At 36.3% G+C, this 22,152-nt stretch overlaps 1 protein-coding gene across 2 annotated transcripts in view; it reads left to right on the top strand.

Moving 5' to 3' along the window:
- radx (RPA1 related single stranded DNA binding protein) overlaps positions 1–22,152 on the top strand; it is a 65,258-nt gene that overhangs the window by 15,417 nt on the left and 27,689 nt on the right. For both annotated transcript variants that reach the window (XM_028815685.2, XM_028815687.2), the window contains exons 2-10: positions 1,128–1,270; positions 5,413–5,605; positions 7,666–7,774; positions 9,638–9,729; positions 15,225–15,347; positions 15,750–15,851; positions 17,859–18,026; positions 18,541–18,695; positions 21,276–21,460. In XM_028815685.2, coding sequence (XP_028671518.1) covers positions 1,128–1,270; positions 5,413–5,605; positions 7,666–7,774; positions 9,638–9,729; positions 15,225–15,347; positions 15,750–15,851; positions 17,859–18,026; positions 18,541–18,695; positions 21,276–21,460 — 1,270 coding nt within the window. The remainder of the gene's footprint in view (positions 1–1,127; positions 1,271–5,412; positions 5,606–7,665; positions 7,775–9,637; positions 9,730–15,224; positions 15,348–15,749; positions 15,852–17,858; positions 18,027–18,540; positions 18,696–21,275; positions 21,461–22,152) is intronic.

Below are 22,152 nucleotides of genomic sequence, written 5' to 3'. Positions count from 1 at the left end.
GAATTGCAATGACCAGGGATGAAAATGATCAGGTGGATTTATGAGAGTTGCAGAGTGAGAGGAAGATGAATGCTGACTTAATAGAAATACTTGTTGCGGAGGAGATAGGTGTTGTGCTTAGGGGCAATCGACTAAGGTTTTTAGGGTATGTGAATTGATATGCACAAGGTTATTTGTTCAAGAGGTGCACCAAGAGGTAAAAGGCCAAAAAAGATAAGGTTTTAGGGGATGTCTGAGAACATGAAAAAATTAATCTCACCCCAGAACATACTGAGGACCACAGTTTTTGGAGGAATAAGGTATGCGGGCAACTGGCTAACCTGAATAAATCCAGTTAAACCTTTGATTTTGCATTATGTGGCTTCTAGTCATTGGGCATGGTAGGCTTGCTAACTGCAGTTGCTGATGTTGTCGCAGATGCCTGTCAATATACACAACTGAAAATTGCTAGCCATGTCAACTTCTAGCACAGTTGTGATCACACTTTTTTGTGGTAGCCAATAATGTGCAGCCCATGTTATACGAAGTGTTGACAGATATGGTGAGTATAAATGCAGTATGAGCTCTTTTTCCTTTCTTTTTCTTTTTTTTATTCTATGTAAAACACAAAACATCACACAGACGCGCTTCACTTCTTTTTGTGATATCCAAAACACCCACATTCCTTATTCCTTATCACTGCATTCTATATGTTGAACTTCTGGATGTGCATTCATTCATTGGTTGTCAGCTCTCATGCATACAGAGCCTGCCCCATGAACTAAAGACAGAATAATAAACCTGTTTGATTTTTACCTGAGTAAGTCATAGAATAGTCAGCATGAATCACTGGGCATGGCACATTATGCATCTGGCTTCATGGGAGCGTCACACAGACTGCCCCTGACCTATTAAGATTATGTCTATGAAGGCTGTGACTGAAAATCACTAGAAAAGTCAATAGTGGAAACAAAAAACAGCCATTTTTGTTTCACTCTGAAGGGTCTACCATTCAAAATGCTTTATGCACATGAGATGTGATTTTTATAAATAAATTATAGCATATGTGATGTTTATTTAATATTATAGTTAGTTTACATCTATATTAATATTCTATTAACTTATTTTGCTGTCATTTTTTTCTGTAGTGCCAAAGATGATTGTTTTACAAGACTTGGAAAACTTTTGGAGAAGTACAGTTCGTTTTCCCCCCTTGTTGGTGAAAGTCATGTATAAATCCAGACTGCGGTATTATGGGAGACCAGAGAAGAAGCAAGCTATCCCTTTTCAGGTTAGACTGAAAGTTACCTGCACATCCAGTAATTTCCTATATAACTGAAATATTTTTTTACATTGCAGTTTCATTTATTTATTAAATTCATGAATTTAGAAGCAAATTGTATATTCAGTAAATATACCCATTAGTGATTTTTAATAAGTAGTTGATTTATAATAGTAAAAAAAAAAAAAAAAAAACCTGAATTACAAACCTGAATTGGATTAGGTTGTTTGGAGTTTGTCACATTTTAATTTAGGAAGGTTGCATTATTTAATAGCTGCTAATCCATTGTACTTAAGCAGTTACTTTATTAGTTAATTGCTCAAGGATTGGCAATAAGGCCAACAAATGGTATCACAATATGTTTTTCCATATCATTTGATGTTGATTATTAACAGCAATTATATTAACTACAATACTGTATCTCTGCTACCCATTTAAGACTGGTTAACATTTAAGTAATAAACGTAGACTTCAGCGCGAACGTTTATGGTGCACCATGCAATGCGCATGTCTGTTATATGCAGTTTGATGTGGTATTAGTAAAAGTAGTGTTTAATATTTGCGATTTACCTTCTATTGGAGTGACAAATGCAATGTTTTTTATTTCAAAAAATGTCTGTGATGTGCCTTCTTTTGGAATGATCGAGACATAGCAACCAGACGAAACGCAGATAGTCACACAGATACTTTATCTTTGTATTACTAAAGAGTTTGTGAAGCACCATATTTTGACAGAGGCATAGCAACTGAATGGACATATAGACACAGAAACATGCTTTCATTAAGGTGGATTTTCTAATATTCAATTTTAAATTCAAACAATATTTTGAACCCAGAAGAAATCATAGGGTTTATTATTATAATGTAATATATACATACAGTACCAGATTATTATCAGACTTGAATATTCGTGAGTATATAGTACATAAGTAAATAAATATTTAGTTTTGAAGTCAATTGTTATAACAACCAAAAGTTATATGAATGCCAACATGTAAATGCATTTAACAGACTTAAAGATGAGACATGCTGTCTTAATCTGTTAACTAATACAAGAATAAAATAGTATACTTCAAACTGAGTGTAAACAATGAAAGAGCTGCAGTGTGTTGGTCGCATAAAATAAACAAGGTTATTTTAAATTTCAAGTTTTTGTTAAAAGCCGTGGGGGAAAAGGCAGCTTTACAATAGCAATGATTTTGTTATGTCACAACCAAGCATTTCAAAAATTTTGCACCAAACCTTGAACACCCTTATAATGTGCGGATTTATACATTGCCTCACCACTCCACTTGAGGTAATATTAAAACAAATTGGCACATACATGAAGATCATTACCCCAAGTCATGCACAAGCAGTCCCAATATCAACACACATAGTACCCTAAAGGTAAGTGGGGCTGGATGGGTGATTGACAGCGAAATGTCACACAGATATGCTGAGCTCTGCATTCTATGAATCTCTGGAACATTCACTTTATACCTTACAAGCCAAGAACGTTCACGAAGGTAGGCGGAGATTCCTGGGACATTAGATAAATAGAGCCTTGCAGCAAATAAGGGAGGGTCACAGAGAGAAGTACGGCACACAACTCTGGAAGACGATCGGGAACAGTGCAAGTGTAAACATAACTTCAGTAACAGTGCAGGCATAGCCATGACTAGCTTCAGTAACTTACTTTATGAGGCATTTCCCATGGTCTGTGGGAAGGTTATCCTTCTGTATGTAAGTTAGGGTGTGTATCATTCATTGTTATATAATTCTGCCTGTTATCAGGCTTTTATCTAATTAGGTGTGTTTGTCTTGGTCTTGTCTTTCTATCTTGGTGCTTGTAGCAATATTATTTATAATGGCACAATATCCTACCTCATTATTTTTTCCTCAATCTTCTTCTACATAGAGTTTTATTATTATTATATTTGTGTTGAAGCCTCAGAGTTAGTTTCAGAAAGTACAGAATGTCATCATTAGAGTTAATTTTAAGGCAAGGGGTGCCATAAAATTTTGATTCCATTCATTCTCAAACATGAACTCCTATTCCATGCTGGGACAGGAGCTAGGACAGTGTGTAACTTCTTCTGGTATCTTACACTAAAGTAGGACAAATTCTTATGCTATTCAGACTTTTAGTGCAATTTTCAGGTGTAATTCTGAGACACTTGATAAACTGGGCTCTGACTTCTTAAAGAACTTTACTTGATTCTCCTAAACCATAGGGTGTAAACCCTTAAATTATAAGATGCAGAATTAAAATGGTCTTCATTTTTTCCATTTAATGCATTTGTGTGGTCTCTATCAACACTTGTCAATAAGAATGGGAAACAGCAGGACATGATAGAAGCTGAACTTGGAATAGTGAGAAGTGCATGTTGCCACAGGCAGTTATATTAAAAAAAAAAAAACCCTCTTAAAAACACTATTAGAATTTCAACAAAATGAAAAAGTAAGATCAGTTATACAACAATAATTCAAAACTATCAATTTAAGAGTAGAAACCAGCTTACGTTTAATTATTTTATATGTTTAGCATGCATTTTAAGGAAGCAAACTTACTTGGGAACTGCTGTAAAAGAACAAACTAAGGTGCCATTTGTAATGAACACAAAAATGTCAGGTGACTTAAACTTAACTTTATGGATTATCTTTGCTAAAATCATGTTGGTCTTGCTCAACTCGTCTTAATGCTGTAGTTAACGGAGGAAGACATAATATTGGACGAAGGGTCTTGGTTAAGACCTCTGGAGATCCATGATTTGTGAGCTTTGCTCCACAGCCAGTCAAACTGCATGTTAATGCCACATGATTTATGCATTGCAAACATAAAGGGTCTGGCAGTGGCCTGCAGCAGTATATGACACGCCTATTACAAAGCATACCTACTGGATAGTTCTCATTACTTCTGAGTAAAGTCACTCTCCCACAGTCTTATTCTTAACAATAAGGCAGTATTATTAAAACAACACATGAGGTACGCTTTCAAAAGACTCAGTGTGTCGCACAGCATGATTGACATGTAATGCAAAGTTATTGGATGTGTGCAGTTTGATTGGCTTGTCAAAAGAGCAGAGCTGCGGAGGTCTGCAGGATGACTCTAGAATTTTGGTGCTTCAGCTGCAAAAGCACCATCCGAAGAGGTTTAAAAAAATAATCAGTCCTTTTCAGCCCTCTAAACTAAGATGACTTGTATGAGAAAAGTGGCCCACGTAATTATTGCAAGGAGGTTACATTATCAATAATAATAATTGTAATCTCACCTAACACTAGTTTATATACAGAAGACCAAGAACAATTTGTATGAATTAATAGTTTTTTTTTTTTTAATTTTAATTTTTTTGTCTAACTTCTACAATTAAATTTCTTTTGTTGCAAACCTGTAATTGCTAAGATTACTTATAAGCCTCCTCATTTTTTGGCAGCTGAAAATAGGTGTGCAAGTTTTAGTTGATTATTTGAGGCACATTATTTAACTGGTCATATGGCACGATTCCCCGAGGCTGATCCGGCTCACAGGATCCAAGTCTTTAGAGTCCTAGTGCTTCCTGTCTTGCTATATTGTTGTGAGACATCAATGCTATCCAGTGACCTGAGACAAAGACGGGACTCCTTTGGTACTGTGTCTCTCCGGAAAATCCTTAGGTACCGTTGGTTTGACTTTGTGTCGAATGAGTGGTTGCTCATGGAGTCCCGAATGAGGCACATTATCTGCATTGTGAGGGAGTGTCAGTTACGGCACTATGGCCATGTGGCGCGATTCCCCGATGGTGATTCAGCTCGTAGGATCCACATCATTGAGGACCTGAGTGCCTGGACTGGGCCAAGGGAATGCCCATGTAACACCTGGCTGCGGAAAATAGAGGGTCATTTCCCGAGGGTGGGACTGGACCGTGTGTTTGCTCTGGGGGGTTGCCAACCAGGATCCCAAGCGGTTTTGTCGTGTGGAGGGTGTGGCAACGGACTGTGCCACTGTATGCTCCCCAATCTTACCTGATCTGACTGACCTGATTATTTAACTGGGCAAATCCAACTTTCATTGCACACTAATGAATCTTACCGTAAATATTACATTTTTTTTTTAAAGTGGTAGCAGAATAAATCCAAAATATATTAGCTACAGCATTTTCTAACATATTTCCAATTTTTTTATTTTAAAGGCTTACTTTGAAGTTGCAGACCGATCTGGGATGATGTCAATGGTTCTGTGGAATTCCATGTGCTTGGACTGGTACCAGAAAATAAATGTAGGATCAGTCATTTATGTGCAACGCTACTCTGTAAAGGAAAGTTACAGGCAAAGAACAAGGCCTAAAGCTGGAGATACACAAATACGGGTGTTTAACTCCTTAGGTAAAGAGTTACAAACATGACCCCTTTTGAAGTGTAAATTTAATATTATTTATTACAGCTTTGCTTCATGTTTGTTACATATTGGTAAATTTGATTTCACAGAAGTTTTTTTTCTAAACAATACATTTCATTCTGTGGACTGACAAGGCTATTCATTGATCTTTTCTTGCACTTTTTTTTAAATTTTTATCTCAGTTAATCCAATTTTATGATCACAAAGGAGCCAAAAGCCATCTTGACAAGACTTAAGTCAGAAGCCAACCATGTTTGGGATCTCAGTTTAAATCTGGTCCTATTGCAGATTTCCATAAAATGTAGATTGACTATAAATAATTACTAAAAGAAACAAATCAAATGTAACACAAAACATTTGACAAAGCAAATTTTCCCACTATAGAAACTAATTACATCATGCATATGAAGGTGTGAAAAAATGCTATAAACAGAAATGCTTTTAAAAATGGAAGTGTTAATCATTTATTTTCATCAATCAACAAAATGCAGTGAATGAACAAAAGAGAAATCTAAATCAAATCAATATTTGGTGTGACCACCCTTTGCCTTCAAAACAGCATCAATTCTTCCAGGTACACTTGCACACAGTTTTTGAAGGAACTCGGCTGGTATGTTTTTCCAAACATCTTGGAGAACTAACCACAGATCTTCTGTGGATGTAGGCTTCCACACATTTTCTGTCTCTTCATGTAATCCCTTCTTGTTCTTCTTTACGCTGAAGATAGTTCTTAATGACTTTGGCTGTATGGTTGGGGTTGTTGTCCTGCTGCAGAATAAATTTGGGGCCAATCATACGCCTCCCTGATGGTAGTGCATGATGGATAAGTATCTGCCTGTATCTCTCAGCATTGAGAACACCATTAATCCTGACGAAATCTCCAAGTCCATTTGCAGAAATGCAGTCCCAAACGTTCAAGGAACCTCCACCATGCTTCACTGTTGCCTGCAGACACTCATTATTGTACCGCTCTCCAGCCCTTCGACGAACAAACTGCCTTCTGCTACAGCCAAATATTTCAAATTTTGACTCATCAGTCCAGAGCATCTGCTGCCATTTTTCTGCACCCCAGTTCCTATGTTTTCGTGCATATTTGAGTCGCCTGGCCTTGTTTCCATGTCGGAGGTATGGCTTTTTGGCTGCAACCCTTCCATGAAGACCACTTCTGGCCAGACTTCTCTGGACAGTAGATGGGTGTACCTGGGTCCCACTGGTTTCTGCCAGTTCTGAGCTGATGGCACTACTGGACATCTTCCGATTTCGAAGGGTAATAAGCTTGATGCGTCTTTCATCTGCTGCACTAAGTTTCCTTGGCCGACCACTGCGTCTACGATCCTCAACGTTGCCTATTTCTTTGTGCTTCTTTAAAAGAGCTTGAACAGCACATCTTGAAACCCCAGTCTGCTTTGAAATCTTTGTCTGGGAGAGACCTTGCTGATGCAGTATAACTACCTTGTGTCTTGTTGCTGTGCTCAATCTTGCTATGACATGAAACTGTCTTCCACAACCTCACCTTGGTAGCAGAGTTTGGCTGTTCCTCACCCAGTTTTAAACCTCCTACACAGCTGTTTCTGTTTCAGTTAATGACTGTGTTTCAACCTACGTGTGACATTGATGATCATTAGCACCTGTTTGGTATAATTGGTTGATCATACACCTGACTATAATCCTACAAAATCCCTGACTTTGTGCAAGTGTACCTATAAGAATTGATGCTGGTTTGAAGGCAAAAGGTAGTAACACCAAACATTGATTTGATTTAGATTTTTCTTTTGTTCGCTCACTTTGCATTTTGTAAATTGATAACAATAAACAATCATTATTTATATTTCTGAAAGCATTCTTTGTTTACAGCATATTATGTAAAATATATATAAAATTACGTGCACACACATTTTATGAAGATGAATAATTAAAAGGTAAAAAGTAAACCAAAACCAGGTTAAAATACCCTTAATGAATGTGTCTGTATAGTTATAATTGTTGAATTTTACAATATTCTTGTATACCTCCTAATTTCTTTTTAATTGCATTGTTTTAATTGTAGAAATTTCTTTAAATGCCCGAGATCCACCTGCAGACATTCAGGTGATTCCACATAGCAGAGTCAAAGCAGAATGGGGATTGCCAGCTGTCAAATATCAGTTTATTACAAGGTATAGTACAGAATGTTATGCTTTTATAGAGCGTAACCTCTTATGTATAGTGGTACATAGAAGAATACTACTTTTTTTTTTTTTTTTTTTTTTAATGAGTAACTGAAGTGAGAAAATAAGATGCAGTTTAAGTTTCATGTACAGTACATGGTATCTCAAGTCATGTCCAGCTTTAGTCTTTGTAACTTTGTTGTTCTTCGTTACTGTACTGTAGTGTCATTTCCCATTGCTAACCACATCACGATCTTTGTGGAGTTTGCTAGTTTTCCCGTTTATTTTCAACTCTAAATGTGCTTTGTGTGGGTGAGTATGGCTTACATCTGACGTGACAAAGATGTCACTGTGGGTAACAAAATAGGGCGGGGATGGAGAACAGGAGGGTGTGGATAAACACCATCAGTCCAATGCCTTTGAGTTAGATGCAACAAAGTACATGGTTTCTTAACCTTTTAACCACAGCCACAATATTAATACACAATAATGTGGAAATGCATCTTGATGTTAATGCATTACAGTCCAAACCCTCTCCTATAGAAAACTTTGCATTAAAGCACCATTGCTTATGTGAAATAAAGTAACATTAGTTAGAAGTTAATAGAATACATGCATTTCAGTAGAAGACAGCAGAAAAATAAATGTGACCTGAAAAATTATTTATTAACTTGACGCACGAGGAACTGATGTTTTAATATGGCTATTTTGCAGCTTATGTGGCATTTTATGAACTGATTATTTTGAGAGGAAAATGAAGAAGCAAAGCTCTTCGCAGTTGCAAGCAGGATGCGATGGGATGGCTAACTCTGACCTGCCTGCACCAGGCCTTCAAGGCCTTGTGTTTGTTTACCAAAAAAAAGTCCCAAAAATGTTTTAATGTACTAGGTGCTTTTTCTGTACCTTCTAGGCCCAAAAGTAAAGGGTGATGCTTTGGGATATTAGCAGGTGATATTTCTTAATACATTTTTATCTGACAACATCTCATATACATGTAACAAAACATTGGTAGCTGTCTATTTAATCGAACAATTCCACCTAAGTAGATTTATTCAAGTAACGAATAGTCAGTATCCTTTTCTAAAATAAGCAAAGCCTGAAACGTTCATTAATTTACACACAAGCCATCACTGATGCCATTGGGATATAACCCCATAGAGCTCAGATATTGGATTGCTTAGAGAGTGTGAGGAGCTTTTCTCTTGTATTTTATAAGTAAAGCAAATAATTTCACTTTTACCTGCGTTTCACTGTTTTTTTTTTTTTTTCCTTTAGTAAAACAATGCACAAAATGAGCCTCTACATTTGGTGATATATTTTGCCAAATGGAATAAATGGGGGCGGCACGGTGACACAGTTGTAGCTGTGCTGCCTCGTAGTAAGGAGACCTGGGTTCATTTCCCGGGTCCTCCCTGTGTGGAGTTTGCATGTTCTCCCTGTTTCTGCGTGGGTTTCCTTCCACAGTCTAAAGACATGCAGGTTAGGTGCATTGGCGATCCTAAATTGTCCCTAGTGTGTGCTTGGTGTGTGTGTGTGTGTGTGCGTGTGTGCGTGCGTGCACCCTGTGGTGGGCTGGCACCCTGCCTGTGGTTTGTATCCTGCCTTGCTCCCTGTATTGGCTGGGATTGGCTCCAGCAGACCCCCGTGACTCTGTGTTAGGATATAGCGGGTTGGATAATGGATGGATGGATGAATCTAAATGGTCAGTAAAGGTGGGATCCTACAAAGTCTTAATTGGATTTACAAAAGTAATAAATATGATGATGATTTTAAGTCTTAATGTCACTTCTTTATGCAGTGGCAATGATTTTCATATCCTATTCAGTGTCTAAATGTATTTTTTTTGTTATCTTATTTTTTTCCTCTGACCAGGCAAGAGTTGGACTCTTTACCTGTAAACTACACAGCTGATGTCATTGGTCTGGTAACATATGTTGGCCGATGTGAACGAATCAGAAAGAAGGGTAAATATTATTAAAATAATGGTAGACAGTTCATCTGTATACACACACAAACACTCACTCACTCATGTAGTTCATGGTAGTTTTATTAGGTACACTTGCAGATAGCCTGCTTCTCCAAAAAAACAGTCATGTGCCACAATTCAAAATATAGAAACATGCAGACAGGATACAAGGTTTAATGTATGTTTGAGCAATTTGTGTAATAGAAATTATTTTATCTGTACAATTGACTCTCCATTAACCAGAACTCAAGCAACCGGTACTCTTAAGCAACCAGCAAAAAATCTAAGAAGTAATTCTTAAAATAATATAGACTTTGCGATATTGAAAGTTTAAACTTTGTGCATGTGTGCCCCATGTGTAAGGCCATCATGCCTTGTGCACCAATACTCATGCACCACATGCTTGTCAATCTCTCCGAGGTGTGTAAATGTATACGATTTAACCTTATCTACCCTTTCTTTGTCTATAATATAGTCTGTTGGAATTTTTTGGTTTAAAATTTTGAGAGTCAGTGTTCATTTTCAAGTGTCTGGCTTACTCGATTCAAGATTTGCTGTGGCATTTGTAAGCTAGACTTCTCAGGTGAACAGAAATATGTTTAGTGAATTGGCTGAAGAAAATGGCTTGACTGCAAAGCAAATTTATAATGCAAGTGAGACTGGGTTAATGTGGAATTGTTTGCCCAGTTGCACTTTGGTAATGAAAAGATCTGCTTGTATGTGCAGACGCATCAGGAACTCAAAGTAAAGTTACGAGTGATCGACAAATTTGCCAATCCAAGGTTTTTTGAAGGCATATTTAACCTCCCTGTGGATTATCATCCACAGAGCAACAGTTGGATGAGAGCTGAAATTTTTATGAAGTGGTTCCACCCTTGGTTTGTACCCAGTGTCAAAGAAAATTTAAGAAAGAAAGGAATGTCAGGGGATAGTAAAGTTCTGTTCCTCCTGGATAACTGTAGCGCACATCCTCACGCAGCTACTGGTGTAATGTTGAACCTATTGAAATGTACTTCTGCACATGTGCAGTGTACATTTACTCTAAAACAACAGTCACTAAATATGTTTCGTAAATAAATAAATAAAATTAATTAAAACAGACCCTGCTAAAATTATTATTTGTGGTTTAAGACATTGGGAGCAAACTTATCCAGTGCCTTTCCCATTTTAATGTGTGTTTTTTTTTTTTTTTGGTCCAGTGATTGTAAGCCGAATATGATTGGTATGTGCAACCTTAGAAAAAAAAATTTTGGTGATTGTGAGTAATACCATAAAAACATTACGTGCATTTTGAAGTTTTCACTTCTAAATGTGTAAATATTTACATGTGTAGATTATTTTGACAAGGCAGCACAAATCAACAGAACACGGTTGCTACACGAATACATTCATGACCACTACGATCAGCTGGTGACTGATCAGCTGATGCTGGTACATTCCTTTCGTTTTTGATCTCCAGATCGCTTGCATCAAAATCGATGCATGATAAGTCAGAGTCTGATTCAGCAATAATACACATAACGTTGTCAGAGTATTTTGCTTTGTGGATTCTCACGGCAGATTCACTTTTAGTTCCAGCAGCCTTTAATTGAGAGATGCATTGAGACATTATGCCAGAAAAACAACCATGGGCAAATACAGTTAGGTCCATAAGTGTTTGGACAGTGATACAATTTTCATAATTTTGGCTCTGTGCAACACCACAATGGATCTGAAATGAAGCAATGAAGATGTGATTGAAATGTAGACTTAATTTTAATTTAAGAGGTGTAACAAAAATATTATCATTAACATTGTCACTGACATAATCATGAATGTAACGATCACTCTCAACATTTGGTTGAAAACCTTTGCAGTCAATGATTGCCAGAAGTATGGAACCAATGGCCTTCTACAAGTGCTGGGTTTCCACCCTACTGATGCTTTGCCAGGCCTTTACTGCAGCTGTTTTCAGGTGCTTCTTGTTGGACTTTCTGCCTTCAGTTTTGTCTTCAGCAAGTAACGTGCATGTCCATTTGGGTTGAGGTCAGTTGACTGACTTGGCCTTTGAAGAATATTCCATTTAATTTATTTCATTGAAAAGCACTCGGTTTGCTGTCACAGTATGTTTTGGTTCATTGTCCATCTGTACTGTGAAGCATCATCCTACCAATTTTGCAGTATTTGTCTTAATCTGAGCAGACAGTATCTTCCTATGCATTTCAGAAATCATCCAGCTTCCTCTGTCAGTATTAATATCATCAATCAACACCAGTGATACACTTCCATTGGCAGTCATGCATGTTCATACCATAACACTGCCTCCACCATATTTCACAGATGATGTGGTATGCTACAGATCATGAGCCATTCCTTCTTTCCTCCATGCTCTTCTCTATCCATCATTCTGGTACAAATTGATCTTAATTTCATTTGTCCAAAGAAAACTGTTCCAAACTGGAACTGGTTTTCTAAAATATTTTCTAGCAAAGTCTAATTTGTACTTCCTATCCTTGAGGATTACCAGTGGTTTGCGGTAAATACCCTGTATTTACTTACGTGGAGTCTTCTCTTGATTGTAGACTTTGGCAATGATAGGCCTACCTCCCAGAGAGTGTTCTTGATTTGGGTAAATGTCATGATTTTTTTTTTCTTCACCAAGGCAACAATTCTACAATCATTCAGCACAGTTGTCTTCCATAGTTATCCAAGCCTTCTGGTGTATTGCTGAGCTCACCAGTGTGTTCCTTCTCTTTACGAATGTACCAGATGGTTGATTTGAGAACTCCTGATGTTTCTGCTATCTCTTGGATGGGTTTGTTTTGTTTTCTCTGCCTAATGATGGTCTATTTTTATTTGCATGGACAGCTCTTTGGACCTCATATTGAGAGTTAATAGCGACAGTTTCCAATTGCAAATTCCACACTTGGAATCAATTCCAGACCTTTTATCTGCTTAATAGTTAATGAAATACTGAGGGACTTGCTCACACCTGACTATGGAGGGGACCATGGAGGGGACCATGTATGAAAATGGCTGCCATTCCTAAATGGCTCATAAAATATTCTGTTAACCCCTTTGAAATAATGCTGACAACCTACACTTCAATCATGTAATTATTTCTTCATTTCAAATCCATTGTGGTGGTGTATCGAGGCAAAATTATGAAAATTGTGTTACTGTCCAAATACTTATGGACCTAACTGTATGTCCCCACGGTTGGTTTTTCTGGCATAATGTTTCAATGCATCTCCCATGTACTCTTTCCTACAAAATCCATTTCTCCTCTTAAAGTTTCCAACTCTTGGACTTTTCTGATGTCTCCTTTTTTCCTTTCAACTGTATGTATAAAAAGTTCCAGGAGACTTGGAAGAACAAAGGGAACACAAGGGGTCATCCAGAAAGCCCATTGCAAAACGTCTATACAGAGTTAAACACAAGTGATGTACAAATTTCAGTTGCATAAGTTGGTCAGGCTTATGCAAATGGGTGATATGATACGCACTTAATAATTAGAACATTTGAACAATCTGGATGAGAACAGCCCATTCAGCCCAACAAAAAGTTTGCCAGTCTTATCCACCTACTTCTTCCAAAATAACATCAAGTCTAGCTTTGAAGGTCCCTAAGGTCTTACTGTCTACCACACTACTTAACAACTTGTGTCTATGGTCCTCTGTGTGAAGAAAAATTTCCTTACGAAGTTTATCCTTAACAAGTTCCCAACTGTCACCCCAGTCTTATTGAACTCATTTTAAAGTAACCATCTCAATCCACTGTACTGATTCCCTTCATAATTTTAAACACTTCAATGATGTTGCCGCTTAATCGAAAAAGCTTAACTTCTTTAATCTTTCTTTATAACTCATCCTCTGTGGTACTGGAATTGGCCTAATCACCCTTCTCTGGACCTTTTCTAGCACTTCTATGACGTTTTGTAGCCTGGAGACCAAAACTGCACACAGTACTCTAGATGAGGCCTTACCCAGTGCATTATAAAGCTTGAACATAACCTACTTGGACCTGTACTGCACACATCATACTATATAACATAACATTTGTTAGCCTTCTTAATAGCTTCAATTTTCTGACCCAATTGTATATTCAAATCTAACATTTTTAATTTCTTTGTGTAATACTTTACATTAAATTTCATCTGCCACAAATCTTCCCAAGCCTGTATGCTGTCCAAGTCCTTCTGTAATGATTCAACGGATTCTAGATTATCTGCCAATCTACAAAGCTTGGTATCATCTGCAAACTTAAACACATTATTTATATTCTTATCCAAATCGTATATAAATATATAATAGCAGCAGCCCTAGCACTGACCGCTGTGTGACACCACTTTTAACATCACCAATTTCAGATAAGGTTTCCCGGACCATCACCCTCTGCTTCCTGTGTTTTAGCCAATTCTGCATGTGTCTACATACTACAGCCTGAACTTCCATTTCTTTTAGTTTGATGCCCAACCTCTCATGTGCTACCTTATCAAATACTTTGTGAATGTCAAGATAAATTATATGGCATGCACCACTTTGATCATATCTTTATGTTGCTTCCTCATCTTAACCCATACTGACTATTCAGAAAAATATTGATTACTCATATCGTTGATGGACGTTACTTTGCGGTTTAATTTGACAACATGATTGAACATATTGTAAATGCCCTGTTTACTTTAAGCACCTGTATCCAATTGTATAACGCTAGGCTGTAAAAACATTGTACATAAATTCAAATCTGATTACATTTTTTCCTCTCAAAGTGCAAATTACAATCTGACAACTTCCTCTGCTGTAGGGTTCAGCATAGTTAGTGTGCTAGAGTTTTGTATACAGGGAGGAGTTGGTGATAGCCTGTAACTAATTCCATTGTCTATTTTAAAATAAATAACCATGCTACTGTTAAGATAGTATTAGTTAACAGATATGTTGGATGAATTGAAAATCCTTTTATAGTGTTTCTATATTCAATTTAATTGTCCTTGACATATCTTGAAGGACATTTTTAGGAGTGGGTATCTTTGGGATTCATTTGATTTGATTTTGATTTTTGAGGTCTCAATTCTATTCAAAATTAATTCTTGAATTGATTCTTAATTCACTATATAGATTTAGGGGCACTATTTTGGGATTGATGGTCATCTAGTACACTGCGATGGATAAACTTGTGATTCTAGTCCACTACAATATGAAACACAGCTGGCAAGTTAAGGAAACTGGTTTGATGACTGTCTGACTAAAACACTGTCGAATAAAGCAGTGAATAATATGTTTTGTATATTTATTTTTTTATTTGAAAAGTTAACTAATATGTCACTGACAATTTTCTGGCATAATGTGAATAATGTAGCTCTGAAGCAAATTGTAACTTTTCTCAATGAGCTTATTAACTTAAGTTTATGAGGTTTATATGCATATGGAGTAAATGGGCAATAAGAAAAGTAAAATGCCATAATAAACTCCAGATTTTTTTTTTTTTTTTTTTTTTTTTTTTTTTTTTTTTAAGATTCTGCTGAAGACTTTTGGATCTATCGCTGGGTACATATTATAGATGGTACTTCAGACCAACCATTTATTTTGGAAATATTTGCCACTTCACAACCTAATGTTTTTAGCAACATACATCCAAGTAAGTTTTTATGTAATTTTAGAAATTCCACTATCTAAACAACTAAAACAAAATAATGGGTCAAATTAAATTGAGAGTGCCATTCTCTTAACTTGGTAGGTATGTAACTCCTAATGAGTTTGCCTTCTTTTTCTGTATGTTGATGAACTTTCTCTCTTCTGAAATATCACATACATTTCACCTAGCATTTCAGTATTTCTTAATTAAAGTATGCTTCTCTTAATTGGTTCACATGTCCAGATCATTGAGCCAGAAGTTATGAAATAATCAAAATAAATATTCTTTATTCGTGACCCTAGGGAACTCTTCTAAAATCACATATTTAGAAAATTTGAATCTTTCTACCAAATATTTCTAACAAAATTCCTTAGAATGTTTTTAAGAACTTCCTTATTTTTCCAGCTGTTTGCCTGGTGTGCACTCAGATGCGAGTGGTGCATGGTGCCAATCAAAATAATGCCGCATACCTCACAACATCTAATGAGACACAAGTATTTATTACAGGTGAGCTTCTAATATTATGTTCAGTTTGTTTTAATGAAGAGTCTACTTTTTTTGTTTAAAGTGTGTGTGTGTGTGTGTGAGTGAGTGTATGTATATGTTGTGACAGGCGGCCATGCCCATTACCTGGCAATACCTTCCCTGGGATGCTAGAGAGCAGCTGTCCTGGGCGGCTGTGGCACCATAGATTCCCGCAGGGTATGGTGGGAGTTGGAGTTTCGCACAGCCCTGTTGGGTTCTGTGGGGGCCGCCAGGGGAGCCGCAAAACCCTATAGTGGATTTCTATCACACCTGAGGGTGATTTCAGGTAACATTGATGAACCAACTGGAGCACTCCAAGGAGCTGAATAGAAGGGGCTGCCTCACTCCATTTGAGGAGCCAGAGACTGGAGGAGGTACACAAAGCTTGCCAGGAGGAGCAGAGGTGGAAGAAAGGATTGAGAGAGAGAGAGGAGAAGAAAAGGACTGCTGTGGGGAGCAGAGAAAAGCGCCTCCCAGCTGTATATAAAGTGTGCTCTGTGCTTTAACTCCTGTCTCTGCCTGTCTGTGTCGGGTTAGGGTGGCTGTACAGGCCCGGTGGTTCACTATGTATGTATGTGTGTATATATGTATGTACATAAATACATACACCGTATATCAGCCCTTGCTGATCTGTGACAAACATGCTGTTTTTAAATTGTAAGTCTATAAAAAGGAACTGAAAATTGAGTTAGAGCAGCTGTGTTCTCAAGTTTGCTGCCTCCTGCATCTTTCTTACACATGGCTGACCCTGTGCCTCCAAAGTCATATAAAAAGAGCATTTGCCCTTGGGGATTAATACAGGGTAACAAATACAAATAAATCTATAGTATAAGCTCTTACTTTCCAGCTATTAGTTACTGTGCTTATTTTATTTCCAACTGTGTATTGTGATTGTTTTAATTAATAATGTTAATATTGGAGTGAAATCACCTGGATGTTTGCCTTAATGATCATAGTCACAAACGATTGTGAGACTGTACAGGAGCTATTTTTCTAAGCCTACACTTGCTAATTGAACAGTAATGTCACAACTATGCAGGTTTACAGTGAATTTAACCAAATAAATAATGCTTAAAATAGTAATATTTTCTTAGTTATTTAGAAGTATAAGCTTACTTAAAGTAGTAATGTATTAAATGTAGTAAGCAATTTTATTCAACAATACCAGTCCTCACTTGTATAACATATATTTCTATAGCAATTTTTCATGCAAATGATTTATCTCAAAGTGCTTTACAACATGTCAAAGAAGTAATTACATGCAAGGAAAACAAATTTAAACTTGGATAATAAATAATATACAAAAATAGATAATGCAAAATTGTATGTGATATACAGTATATACAATTACAAGGATCAAGAAGTCTGTGTAGCCTGTAGCAAAAGACTTGGATTTCACACTGCAATTATATGGACTTAACTCTGTAGGCAAACACTGGCTGTTTATGTTTGTGAAATTCCCCATATACAGCATGCAATTTTTTTTCCAATTGATGATGTTGCTACAGTCCTCCAGGTGTCTCAAGCTAAGGCACTAGAATTGTCCATAAATCCATTTTCTGGATTCCTATACTACAGATTGGAAAAAGAAATCATCATGCGATAGTTTGTTTTATCAGTAAAGCCATTAGGGGCACTACTGCCCTAAGATATGATAGATTAATATCATATTAGAAAGATTAATATCATATTAGAAATTATATCTAACTAATGCTTTGGTATATAAACTATTGTATTGTTTCGTTCATATAGTGTTTTTCTGATTTTTTGCATGGACCGTTATTTACGGTATAGTGTTTATTATGAAAGGCTTACCACTGAATAAGATTTTTGATTTTGAATTTGGTGTTCAAAAAAAAGGGAGTTGTCAACGTAAGGCACAACAAGGTCATGTGTTAAAGTAAGTGCCTCCATTGGTGAGAAAAAAAAATGGGGGTTTCACTAGGAGGTTGAGTTTTATAGTGTTTTATCATCTTTGTTGTCTTTCAGGTAGTCATAAAGGACAACCATACATTTCTGATCCAAAAGTGAGGAGGTTTGTTAAATGGGCAAAAACCATGGAAGACTCTGAATTCCTGGAGAAGACTTCAGTTGGTGGATTTTACATCTTTCCTCCTCCTCCGGTGGTGTTTCGACAAAGCGATGCACATAATCAGGGTAGGTGAATCTCATATAAAAAGCATTCAACCTGCTAAAGCATTCAATACATACTGAAGAGCAGCGTACAGTGAAGTGGGACTAGTCATTTCAGAAATACATTTAGTTTTTAAGAGATCTGTTATTATAGAGCCAAAAATGTTATTTGAAGGACTTCTGTCACTGCTTTGATCCACGGAAGTATGATGAGACAGACTTGTTTTAGAGTACTTTTGCTCTATTCTAATTCTTTTGTCCTGAACTAGCCAATTTTTAAAAATGTTTATAATTGGGAATGAGTGACACAGCTGGAGATGCAAGTGGAAAAGCGAAAATTAATGTGCTTTAAGGATGTTACACAGAATTTGCTGAATATGTAAGAAATGCTACCTCATTCTTTTAGTTGTGAGTTTACATATTTTTTAATATGTTGTATTTCTGTGGCAATTTATTCCATGTAACATGTGATCTCTGTACCTCTTGCCATTCCATAATTTGAATTTAACTACTTTGTAAACACTGTTTATTCTTTTAGGTGAACTTCTTACATGTACCAGTGAACTTCAGAAGCAGATTGAAGGCCTCCAGTATAAAGAGCGTAAGCGTTTTGCCGTGCAGGGCTTCATTACTGCTGTTGAATACTTTCCATGGCCAGCCAGAAGAGTAGCTGCTCAACAGCAGCATGGTGAGGTGGGTGTGCAAGCAGGTATGTGTGCTCTTTCTGTTGCATGCTTGGCTGTTTTACTTTGGCACATTATGTTTGATCTCAACATGTTTATGTTGTTAGTTATTGAGTCAAGCAGGATCTTCCCTTCTTAAGCTTTAAAGAAGGGCCTGTTGCAATCAAAAGTTTTCTTCTGCTCTCAGACATACGTACATATACCATTATTCATTTTAAAACAATAACCAAAAGAAGAATCCAAGAAAAGGTTTAAAATTAGATGGGTGATTCAGGTTCAGTATTCTTAATTACAGTAGTATATTAGTAAACATCAAAGCTTCTGTCATTTAAAATCATGGGCTAAAACCCACGACTTGCTTTTTAGAATAGTTCTTCCTGGAATAAGTTTATTTCTTAAAGGGACTATCCTCTACAAAGCTAGTGCTTTTTTGTTTAAGTACTCTGTTTTCAGTGTTGATATTTTCATTTCTGAATACAAATTCTTTTCCAAGCTTTCACAACTGTGTTTGGTTTTTTTTTTTTTCCCCCATGTTCTTTTTGAAAGTTTTCTTTAGGTGTTCCAGAGTACAGGTTTTGTATAGTTCAGTGCGGGGGAGTCAGCAAAGCTGAGAAAAAAGCTCTTAAAGAAATATGTGTTAAATGTCTTGTATAGATTAATATTGTGAAGTAGAGAAGAGGGACACCTCAATAAATACGCAGCTACACTACATTGTTCAATACTCACAATATTAGCAATTCGCATTCAGTTGGATTAAAAAATAAGTATATACTTCTTATTTTATGTAGTTTTAAATCAAGTGAGATTCACTTTACTCTTGCTGATTCATCTGATATGTGATTAGTGCTCTGTAAACCTTATAGATTAATATTCAATATTCAAATTCAGAATGGCACTTTAAAAAAAAACAAAAAAAAAAAAAAAAAAAACTGTCCATTTACACATTAAAATAACACTATATTATCACATAACATAATATTGTCAGATATGCTTAATTCGTCCTTTCACCTGGACACAATGGAGAAATAGCCCTGCGCCAGTCTATCACAGGGCCCACTTTCAAAGGGGTCAATTTGGAATCTCCAGTCAAACTAATCTGCATGTATATGGGGATGTGGAAGGAAAATCCACACTGGCAGAACATCTAATGGCCAGGTACTGGATTTAAATCTAGGACACAGGATCTCAAAACCAAATTGTGCCTCCATGTTGCCCAACTTAGAATAACCAAAAATTACAATTTTCAAAATTCCTATCACTATTCTAATGCTTCCAAAGATTAAAATATCAGTAATATGTTTGTGTAAGAAAAGCTAATAGAAGTAGTAAAGGAGGTAATTTAATGTATGCTGCAGTAGTGTTTACATTCTAGAAGATGTTTCGGAAAACTGGTTATTTAATGAAAAGAAAGACAAAATAATAAATCTATTGTTTGTGTTGAAAATAATGTCATATATAAAACTTCCAAAACACTTATTTAATAACATAAAAACTGAAAAGATGCACAGTGCATTCAGAAAGTATTTAGGTCTCTTCAGTTTTTTCACATTTTGTTATGCTACTGTCGTATGCTAAAAACATTTCAATTAAATTTTCCCTCCTTAAGCATGGGGACTGTTGGTAGACAGCTGTTTTGAGATCTCTCCAAAGAGTTCAATCTTGGTTTCATCAAACCAGAGAATCTTGTCATTTAGGTGCCTTTTTTCAAATTTCAAAGCAGGCTTTTAGTGTCTCTTACTGAGGAGCGGCATCAGTTTGGCAGTGATAGTTGTCCTTTGGAAAGGTTTTTGCATATCCACACAGGTGCTTTGCCAGAGTGACCATCAGGTTCTTGGTCATCCTTCTTACTAAGGTCTTTCTCCCCCACCTGTTTAGTTTGGCCATGTGGTCAGCTGTAGGAAGGGTCGTGGTTGTTCCAAACTTTTATGGAGGCCGCTATGCTCTAGAGAACCTTCAATGTTTCAGAAATTTTTTGTAGCTTTCTTCAGATTTGAGCCATTCAAAATCCTGTCTCTATGCTCTGCATGCAATTCCTTTGATCTGATGGCTTGGTTTCTATTCTGATATACCCATTGTGAACTGTGGGACATTATATAGACAGGTGTGTGCCTTTACTAATCATGGACAACTAATTAAATTGACCAAAACTGGACTCTAAAACAAGGCATAGAAACATCTCAGTGATAGTCAATTGAATGGGATGCACCTGAGGCAAATTTCAAGTGTCCTAGCAAAGGGCCTGAATACGCATGTCAATTTGATATTTTTTTTTTAAAATAAATTTGCAAAAATGACCAATCTCCTATTTTTGCTTTGTTATTCTTTTGGTATTAAGAGTTGCTTAATGAGGGACAAAAGTAATGTAAACAATATTAGCACAAGACTGCAACATAACAAAATGTAAAAAAAGTGAAAAGGTCTGAATACTTTGGGAATGCACCACCAACTAAACTGCATTCATACATTAATTCACAGCATCCCAAGTAAATCTGATTCAAATACTTTAATGCAGTTGCATTTTGTTAAAATAAACCTCTTGTAGTATTATTGACACTTGCTATCAATGATATGTGACCTTCAATTCTTACAGCCTGATGACCTGGTCCAGAAATCAACCACAGAGCAGCAAGAGCTACAGAAAGCAAAAGCTACTGGTCAAACTGAAGTTGTCAAAGGCCAGTCTGAGGGCCAAAGTTTAAACCACTTTCCTTCAGAAATAAATGATGCAGCTCAGCAAAGCTGTGACATAAGAAACAGAAGTCCATACAAATTAAGGTGCACTTATTTTTACTTGTGTTCATATCCTTCAAATTGAAACATCCTTTTATATGTATTTAGCCAAGAGGTGTTCAAGGCAGAATTTTGTGTAGCTTCTAAACCTTTGTCTTTTCTGTTTTATACATTTTTAGCAGTTTTATGTGTTCTGATTTAAGTAGATTTTCCTCAAAAAATAACACATTCTTTTGTTAAGTGTAAGCAAGTAATCCTAGCACTATGAATGTTTTCATTTTAGCTTCACATACTCACACAAACATATTTGATAAAAGTGTGTTCAAAGGTGCCTAAAACAAATACATTATTCAGACTTAGTCTAAAAAAAGTCTTTAAGAACTATTGGACTAGAATCTAAACTTTTTATTCTGAAGACCTCCAATAAGAAATTGTATACCATACTGGGACTCGAGAAGAGGATTATTATAATAACAGCAGAGCCATACCTAAACAAATAACAATGGCTGTATAATAAAAGCACTAAATATTTTTATTTCCATTGAAATAAATTTCTCCTGTGAATATTTCTAAAAGCAAAAACATATTGATAATAAAGCAATTATCTATCAAAATGGGGATTAGATTCCTGGGGCATATTACTTCCAGCATAAATGCTTAGTGTAAATTTCATGAAAGTAGAGAACAATAAATTCTTCTTTACAGCTGCGTGTGGGGTGAGGATATGACCATTTTTG

Source organism: Erpetoichthys calabaricus, chromosome 12 (assembly GCF_900747795.2).
Source record: "Erpetoichthys calabaricus chromosome 12, fErpCal1.3, whole genome shotgun sequence".
Taxonomy (NCBI): domain Eukaryota; kingdom Metazoa; phylum Chordata; class Cladistia; order Polypteriformes; family Polypteridae; genus Erpetoichthys; species Erpetoichthys calabaricus.
Note: the sequence above shows the minus strand (reverse complement) of the source record. Positions and strands in the feature narration are given on the sequence as shown.